This window comes from Arachis hypogaea, chromosome 15 (genome assembly GCF_003086295.3).
Source record: "Arachis hypogaea cultivar Tifrunner chromosome 15, arahy.Tifrunner.gnm2.J5K5, whole genome shotgun sequence".
Classification (NCBI taxonomy): domain Eukaryota; kingdom Viridiplantae; phylum Streptophyta; class Magnoliopsida; order Fabales; family Fabaceae; genus Arachis; species Arachis hypogaea.
In genome coordinates, this window is record NC_092050.1 from 502,386 (window position 1) to 512,408 (window position 10,023).

General features: G+C 30.4%; 1 protein-coding gene across 1 annotated transcript; it reads right to left on the reverse strand.

Annotated features, from left to right (window-relative positions):
- Nucleotides 1-88: 88 nt before the first annotated feature.
- On the reverse strand, nucleotides 89-2,914 carry LOC112747350 (dof zinc finger protein DOF5.7-like). The gene is made up of 2 exons (XM_025795329.3): nucleotides 1,635-2,914; nucleotides 89-422 (listed from the first exon to the last, which is right to left on the reverse strand). Exon 1 carries the CDS (start codon nucleotides 2,782-2,784, stop codon nucleotides 1,684-1,686), a length of 1,101 nt encoding a protein of 366 aa, XP_025651114.1. The 5' UTR covers nucleotides 2,785-2,914; the 3' UTR covers nucleotides 89-422; nucleotides 1,635-1,683.
- Nucleotides 2,915-10,023: the final 7,109 nt, after the last annotated feature.

Consider the following 10,023-nt stretch of genomic DNA (forward strand, 5'->3'; position numbering starts at 1 on the left):
ATATGTATAATAGTAGAAATAAAGTGAATTGAGTCTTTCAAAGAAATTCCATTTTCATTAGTCCATCATTTAAATGTGTGTAATGTTATTCAAAGTTTGACAGTTTCTCATTCATTCATTTATTAATTAACTTTGAAAGGCACAACTTTTTCAGACAACACCGAATCACACCACATACACTGCAACTAATAATTATACCCATAACCTTAGAGAGAGAGAGAGAGTATAGGAGGGGGCATGTTATACATAGATAGAGTAGTGCAGGGCTAACAAGAGGCCAATAAGCATACAGCGAAAGCTACGGCCACCAGCCACTGCGTGTAGTTGCCATTGATGCAGTAGTGACACACATCTCTCTCTCTCTCATGAACTGAGACACAATGAGACAGTAGTAGTGATTTCGGGCTAACAAGTTCTGTATGCTGCATATTATATCAAGTTATCAACTGAACATAAAAACAAATCAAAGATATTATCTATTTTACCATTAAATATTAAATACATATATATATATATATATCCATTACGGATCCCAAAGACACCTTGTGGCTTCGCTATATGCTCAAATTATATGCTGTCTTCTCTCTCACATGCCTAAATTTTTAACTACTTGACATCAATATAAATCATGGGATCTTTTTATTTTTCGTGTTTTAGATAAGTTAAGTACAAATTATATTATTGTCACCAACCTTACAATTGCAATTAGCTAGCTAGGGATTGAGAATAATGTTCTAGGAGAGGCTAGAGACTGCACATTATTATCCTTTAAATAATTTCTTGTTTTTATAAAATATTTTCTTTTTATTTCAGATTTTATAATTTTTTAAAATTTTATTGAGCGAAAATCAAAATACTTTTTTTTATAAAAATGGAAATTATAAATAGGAATATCCTATAAGAATAATTGTTTTAAAGCTTGGCTTATTTAACAGATCATGAGTTGAACAGGTTAAAATCTATTTCAGGTTATTCGAAAGTAGTGTGACTATAATAATAAATCATGAAATTGAGTAATTCTTATTCTATTCTAAAGCATATTATAACTAAATATCCATTTCACAGAGTTAATTGGTACAAGAATTATGAACAATTTTAAAGTAAGTTTTTGAGGTGCATTTGGTATATAATATTATCTATAAATATATAGGTGTGTGCAAGGGAATGAAAACTGAGGCACCCTCTTACATCTATAGGACCAGTCACTAGTTTATTAGTAAAGCAGAAGTGATAATGTGGATCATGATCTACATGAACAAAAGAAAAATTAAAGAGAGCACATCAACCACATATATATCTGATAATATTAATTAAGAATTGAAGAATAATGGAGAGAGTTGAGATTATATGAACACATGATGGTGTTGGTGGGTGAAGAAGTGAGTGTGAGTTTTATGACAAAACATAATGGCCTTAATCTTCCATCCCAATCTGTTACACTATATATATATGTTCCCTTTGAACCCAACGTAATAAATAAAAAGAACACAGGACATTATAATAACTAATTAACACATGTACCTAGCTAAAGGAGTTTAATAAATTAATTTAAGACAATTATCACAGTCAACCTATTAATAATTTCTCCCAAGATAGTAGAAAAAAAATATATAAAGAAAAAAAAAAAAGTCTACCTCTTAATTAATTTGATTTCCATTTTTCTCTGAACAAAGAGCTGGCTAGCTAGGGCAAAGCACTGTATTGATGCTGCACGTCACCCCAACCAACACCAACCCAATTCATTCCGTTATCATTGCCGGCAGCACCACCGCCGCCGCCGCTGCCACCGCCGGTACTTGTGGTTGGTGTAGGATTCACCGAGGGATAAGAGTTTCCAAAGAACCACTCAGTTGGGGCAATTACGGTATTTTCTTCTTTTCTGTTGATTGAAGAACCGTCAAGATTCTGAAACAAAATCGGTTGCGGCTTCTCAAGTCCACCGCCGCCGCCGCCGCCACCGGCAACGTCTTTTTGTTGATTATTGTTGGCATCATCTCCGCTGCCACCACCGCCAAAAAGCATGGCCAACCTTTGCTGTTGTAGCTTCCAGTGCAAGTCCTGGTTCATAGAACTCAACGACTCAATAGAAGAAGCAATGTTATTACTATTCCCATGATGATGAGCGTTCATGGCGGAGCTTATCCCCTCGATTGCACCACCAGCACCACCGCCTAACCCCGTGGAAAACGCGTAATTATTCAAACCGATAACAGAAGAATGATTAGGATCAATGTTGAAGGCGTTAGAAGAAGTTGTTGATAGCAACGAAGCGAAGTGGTTGTTGTTGAAGATGGTAGAAGAAGGGTGGTGGAGTCTTGTAGGGAAAGGTAAGGCAGCTGCAGCAGCACCAAGGTGAAAATCAAGAGAAGGAGGTACGGGAACTGAAGAAGCGAGACCATGGAGGAACTTAAGACCACCACCAAGAACAGCAAGGTCTGAAGAAGATCCTACTCCAGGGGAGTCAGATGAGGGAGAAGAGAGTAATCTTGAAGACTTATTGAGCTTCTTGTTCTTACGGCAGCCTCCGCCAATGGGAACGTTCCTCAAGGCACCGCCTTTGGTCCAGTACCTTCGGCAAGTCTTGCAGAAGTGACGTGGCTGCGTGAGGCTGTAGTTGTTGTAGTAACAGAATTTTGTGTTTGGTGAATCGCATCTTGGACACTTTAGAGCAGCCACTGATGCTTGTTGTTCTTGTTGCTGTGATGACGTGGTTGCGCTGGAACCCGATGTAGTGCTTTTCTTGCTCCCACCGCCACCACCACCACCACCTTGTTCTTTTATCATTTTGAAGGAAGATGGATGCTTGTGAATCTCATCAAAGAGAAAGAGTCTGATTGGGAATTCGCAAATTGATCTTGTGTCTTTTTCAGATCTGGTGGAATAAAGACCTACATCACTCTGTCTATATACACATTACGTCTATGCAACATGGATACACACACATCCATTTTTTATTTAAATCTAAAAATTCAGATGCAGTCTACTTCACCTGAAGTTAATATTTGAGAACTTTAGATAATTTGACTGATTTGACTAAATTTTTATCTATTTTATTTTTTTTATATATAAAACTCGTACTGTTTGTTGTAGCAGTGTGGGGGTGATCCATCGACTAGTATTACTACAAGATAACTACAAGTTCTTTTAACAAGGTTAATATTATATATTAAATTATTAGTAACGATGCAAGTTCAAGGGATGTGTATTGGAGTTTGATGAATGGCAATTAATAACCAATTAAAGTTCGTGGTGTACTGCAATTTGCAAGTACTAGCTACTAGCTCATAATTAAATTCATTTTTATATATTTACTTATTTTCCATTATGTATATGTTGCGTATTATAATTAGGGAAAAGAACGAAAATAACTTTCCTTTCTCAGCTAGGACATGTTTAACAAATTCTCGTCATACTTGCAGGCCATCTCTTTCTGTTTCAAGTTATGTATGTACGTATGTGGTTTCTTGGCACCCATGGTGTTTCTATATAATTGGAAAATTCTTTGTCGTCAGCAATTTAAGCTAACCAAAATTATAATGGTAATTAGTATTCACAAATACATGGAAAAAAAAATTGTAATTTAAGAAAGTAGTACTATTCATTCCCATTCAACAAGTAACAGCTACCCCATGACTTGCATTGAGAGTACCTGAGTTGTGTATATATATTTCCACATGAACAAGCAAGTCTGTGATGCATGGTACATATTTTTCTGTTAACAAATAAATAAGGCATGATGAAATTCTTTCTCTTGTCATGGAGCATAAGCATTAATCACATCCCCATCCCACCCTGCAAGCAGATGAATGATAAGAAAAGGGGGCAACCAAACAAATAAATTAAATATAATAGAGGGTATGCCGAAGCTGAAGAATGAAAAGTTAGAGAATTAAATTAATACAAGATATAATTAAGATGGTACATAACCTAGCTATAAAACTAAAGGTAGTGATTAATGAATAAATAATAATAGTGTGGCAGAACAACAAAATGATGATAGGGATAGGGATAGGGGGAGAATAGGGGGGGATAGGGGGGGTGGGGATGGAGAGGGATGGAATAGGAGTGGGGAGAGGGAGTAAAGGAGGGAACATAATATAGCATAGCAGGCAGTACAACACCACTGCCTGCTCTGTACACTTCCAACAGCTTCTGTCTATTTTCTTTCCCTTGAAACGTCCCTTTTCAACCATAGCCTACCTATACCTCACCTTCACATCACTTTTTTTTTTCTTATCATTCTAAGCCACATTTACTTTAAAATTCCAAAATTTAATTAAGGCTAAATTTTTTTAATTATTTTTCAATTTAGATAACTTGCATTTTAACAATTAGAAAACAATATTTCAATTCTTATTCTTTATTTTCATTAGACGCATGAAATGTAATTTAAGAATCTTTTTTGTGAGAATTTTTGACAACTAATGAACTCTTTTGTGAAAATTTTCAGTAAAAAATGACGAAAGATGTTTTTGTGTGGCATAATTTATATGACTTAATTTTCTTCGATCTTATGTGAATGAGAATTATTTGATTGACATTCTTTAACTATATAATCATTATTTATTTGCAATATTATTTTGATGACTATATAAACAGTCTCAATCAAATAGTTATTAATTAAAAGAAGTATAGAGAGCCAATATAGTATTTATACAATATGTATAATTAGAGTTTAGAAATATTTGATTCAGTAGTATATCAGATGTTTATTATTTCTCGTATCCAGATTGTTATTCTGGATAATATAGGTGTATTGTGTTTGAAAAATTAGTTATATTTTACCATAGATGTTTATTTTTTAACTCATATTGGGTCAAATAAATAGTCTATTGTACATATTGTACAAATATTTTATTATCTCTCTGGCAGGATTCTAATTATTATTCATTTAAAATAGATAAAAATCAGATCATACAAACTAACTTCACCTGTACAATTTTTTTATCTCTTTTCTGCAAAAGATTTTTTTAGAAGAGCTCGTACGTCTAACAAAAAAAAGATAAAAAATAGATTATTATTTTTTAATCGTTAGGATCTGAATTGTCTAAATTAAAAAAAATAAGTTTTAATTTTTTTATTATTACATATCATACTGTAAACATTGAAAAGTAAAAAAAAATATTATCTAGATATTATAAAATAAAAGATATTTTAAAAGTAAGTGAGTATCATATATTAACTATTGTAATTAATTCTGATTTCTCAACCCAAAAACATTATTTAATTAGAATATACAAATATATTTAGCGGAGGAAACAAAACAACAACATTTTCTTGATTTTTCTAATTATCCAAAAATTAGAGATATCGAATCAGACACAATTTTCTATGTTATTTCTGTCTCATGTCTTTAATTTATGTCTTCTCTCTTAAAAGCATTTATGGGAAACAACTTACAAGTTCTATATTAAAGGAAATTACAGAGTTTATTTAACTTAATATTATAATTTTATATATAATATTTATAATTACATTTTAGTATATCTAATATTATTTAATTATTTCAGTAAGAAACTAATAATTAAAAAATAAAAATAAAAAAACAAATATAAAATAAGTTAATTTTAAATTATTTTAAATTAATTTAATTTTTATTATTTTTTAAATATTTTTTATCATGATAATCTTTATAAGATTTTAACAAGTGTATTCTCTTTTCTTTCTTCTATTTTTATTTGTATTATTATTTTTTTAGATTTTAACAAAAATAAAATTTTAAATAATTTAATCATAAAACTTTTGTTATTATGCTATGTAATTGTTTATTGTAAAAATTTAATAAAAATGCTTTATACATATAAAAATCCATCAATAAATTAATTATTATATATATTTAAATTATTTTTTATATATATTTTATACTTATAACTGATTTTATATATATATATATATATATATATATATATATATATATATATATTTTAACGGTTAGAAGCACTTATGAGAAGCAATTTATATAAGTCCTATATTGTTTAAAAGTAATCATAATAACGATAATCTTTATAAGCTTTTTAGTTTTTGTAGGTCTCTTTTCTTAAGTAAACTTTTAAAATGACACAATCAATTTTAATAAAAAAAGTGTTAAAGAATTAATAAATTTTATGATTTATAACTATTAATTAATTATTCTTAATATTTTTAATAATATAAAATTATTTATTTTTTTTTATTAATTGAATATTAATTAAATTTAAACAAAAATATTAGCCCTAAACTTTTTTTTTTAATAATATATCACGCACCACATACAGTTGTTACTTTGACAAGCCCCTCCCGGAAATTAGAAGTTGACACGTGGGACATAATACTTTCTTTTCCCAATCCATATAATCTAGCTAGCTTAACTAACATTAACATAAATTAGCTTGGTTAATTGAACTAAACTTGAGAGGGTCTATTTTTTGGCCAGCAAGGCATCTAAATACAGTGCTCCATTATGAATGGTATACGTGTATATGGCCCCTACCACAAACCCATAGCTAACATATAGCTTTGTCACTTATTGGATCAATCCATTCAGCAAAATCTAGTACAAGCCCCTTGGAAAGTTTTGTCCACCTACAATTAGAAAGGGTGATTTATTGACTCATAGACCCAGATTATTGTAATTAATATCATTTTGATTCAACAATAATATAATAGTTATTAAGTATCTATAGAATAATGTACCAATTAAAGTCTTCACTACTTTTCCCTTGATCAGTTGAAAAATAACTATTAATTAAATGAAGTTTTAGAAAGATATGAATAAAAAAAAGAGGAAGTTGGTGATTGATTTCATTGAAGTGATGAATGAAAATGAATGGAGTGTGGTTGACGTTTGTTACTATATATGTGTCTGACATAAGGAAGGGGAAGTACAGTTGTGAAAGGGCTTATAACTGCAAATGCAAAAGATGCCCAATTCTATAACAGCACTTTAACGGTCCTCATCAACCAATTTACCTGTTTGTCTTCTTGTAGCTTTCTTGATACCATGCAAATTACTTTCTGGGAACCACCATATCTATATATATATCTTCTGACGTTATCAATACCATGCAATCGCCAATGACCTCCATGATATTATTATTGAAACTGATTCCCAGGTAGCTTTCAATTTCGTTAAAGATGGTGTTCCTTCTTTACACCCTTGTGCGCCTCTAATAGAAGACATAAGAATTCTTGCCAATCGCATCCAGCACATCAACTGGTCTCACACACTTCGTGAAGCAAATTCTCCAGCTGATCTCCTAGCAAAAAAGGGACAAGAGCTCCCTTTTGGCTTGCATATCTATGATGCCCCTCCCTTAGATATTTGTTATGCTTTGAGTTTGGATTGTTTTGGAACTTTTAGGCTTAGAGGGTCTTAGTTGTTTTTTCTCTTCTGCTTTTCCTTTGGGGTTTTTGACCCCCGTTTGTCCACCAAAAAAAAAAATAACGCCGAAATTCATTTTACTTTCAAAAAATGTGTACAAAGAAATAAAGTTACTTATAGCTTGCTTTGATATTAATTACTATATATGCATTAGCTTAGCTTATATTCTCACAATAAACAAAATGATTAGTAGTATATATGGTTTTAATTAATCTAGTGTTAGAATGGACATATATATAATTTGACCATATATTGAGTTGAGAAAGAGAGAAACAATAATGTATGTATGTATGTATGTATAGGGCAATAATAATACATACGTATGGAGTTTAGAGGAAGCTACAGTAATAGTTTATTAGTTATAGATATCGAGGTGGATGGAGAGACCAGCCAAAGATTGTACGGAACAATACATATGTAGAGAGAGAGAGAGAGAGAGAGAGAGAGAGAGGTGGACACTGGTGGCTGACTGGCTGGATTCCCGTGAGACATTATTATTATTATTATTATTATTATTATTATTATTATTATTATTTCAACAAGCTATATCAACAAGCTTAGGCCAGGTTTCATCCAAGCGCTTCATTATCTCACGAGCAAGCAATCCTCTATTATCTATTTCAACTTGTTCATAATGTTCATTTATATCTATATTCAACAAGCTACAAACAAAATATTAGTGGGCGCAAAATACTAATTCAGCAGTGATTATACCAGTAGTTATTAAAAATTGTCGCAAAATCTAATTCTGATGCTCATAATTAGAGTAGTCTTCTGAGTTATTGGTCTTTGATTTTACGACGGTTTAAAGCTGTCACTAATCATAAAAAAAATCGCTGTAATATAACATCTCTTTTGTAGTGATAATAATACGTGTAATAATGCAAAATTAATTATTAATCAGCCACTAGATCTAAAAATACATATTTGACATTTTAAAAAATGTTTTAGTAATAAGCAGTAAATAATAATAATAATAATAATAATAATAATAAATAAATAAATAAAATGATAAAACTTACTCTTTGATATTTTTTGGAAAAATATAGGTAGACAATGAGAATATTAAATAATGTGAACAATGAATATATTAGATGTTCAATTCAATAAGTATGTAGATTATTATATTGATTATTTTTAATTAGATGGTTATTTAATTTTTTTTATTCGATTTATTCATATACAGTTAATAGTAACTGAATATTCAATTCACTAAGTGTACAGATAATTATCATAATATTAAAGGTTTAGGAGATAATTTAGGAGTGGAGTATTTTTTTATTTTATCGAGTCAATTCTAAAACCTATTATTCACATTATTTACAAAAATAATTATTTACCTAACAAAACTTTTTTTTTTCTTCTCTTAATCCTAAGCACACATTTATTTTCTTACTCTCACTTAGCTGATACACCCACATACACAAATGAAAGAGAAGAAGAACAAAGAACAAAAAAGTAACGGAGAAAATAAAGAAGAAAATAGAAGAAGAAGAAAACAAGAGAACGCTGGCGTCGACAGTGAGTAACATTGTTGCCACTGTCATTATCGGAGAGAGATGAAGGGAGGGATGAGAGGGTGAGAAACGAAAAAAACAGAGAAGAGAAATATACTCACCAGAAAAAAAAAACATTATATAAGTTATTATTAATATAAAATAATTTAATTTATAATTATAATTAATACGTTATAAAATTATTTGTTTAAAAAATTTAAATTAATTAAAAATATATATATAATTAATTATATCTCTAATAAAAGAATTTAATTTTTTTCATCATTTTATCATAATTTTTTTACAAAAATGTATCATAATGGTAAAGAGAAAGAAGAACAAATACATTTGAAAAGCACAGTACAGCAAATAATTATATAACGTTGCGCATTGAGGACGAATGAATCACTATACAAGGGGTGTGTATGACTCGATTCGATCCGAAGACCCGTTTTGGTTCCAAATATTTTAGGGGCTATTTTGGTATGATTTTATTGGGTATAAGATTGGATAAGGGTCTCAAAAATAGATCCGGTCATTATTTCAGGTCGGGTTCGACCATGGCTCGAGTTATTCGAATTCGATTCGGTGGTCCGGTCATCATACACAATTACTATTTTGTGTTATTAGTGATTGATGATGGCTATTCTTATGTGAAATTTAAGTATTGTAAATCTTAATATTTTGTGTTATTAGTTATTATAAAACTATAAGTTAATATTTTATATTTAAAATGTATAAGATTTTAGACTAATGCATAATATTGTGTTATTTGTATTGATTTAAATATTTGGTGTTATTAGACAATATTAATATTGATTATGATTATGCTTTAATTTTAGAGAAGAGTTGGTTCTTGTTATAGTTTTTTAAGTGAATTTTACCATGTCAAATAATGGTTGGAGTTTTGAAAATTTGGATATTTTCACATGCTAGCTCATAAGAAGGTATCAAGATAATGTAATGTTAACGACCCAATTTTTACCCGGTATAATCGTGGCCCGAAAGTGTATAGGTTTCATCGGGTCTAGGGCCGAATTCGGGTCTAATAAATAAACCCAGTATATATTTCGGACCGGATCTGGGTCACATCAAACTCGGTTTCACCCGACCCATGCACATCCCTACACTATACCTTTCAAATACATTAAATTTAAAGAAATGCTA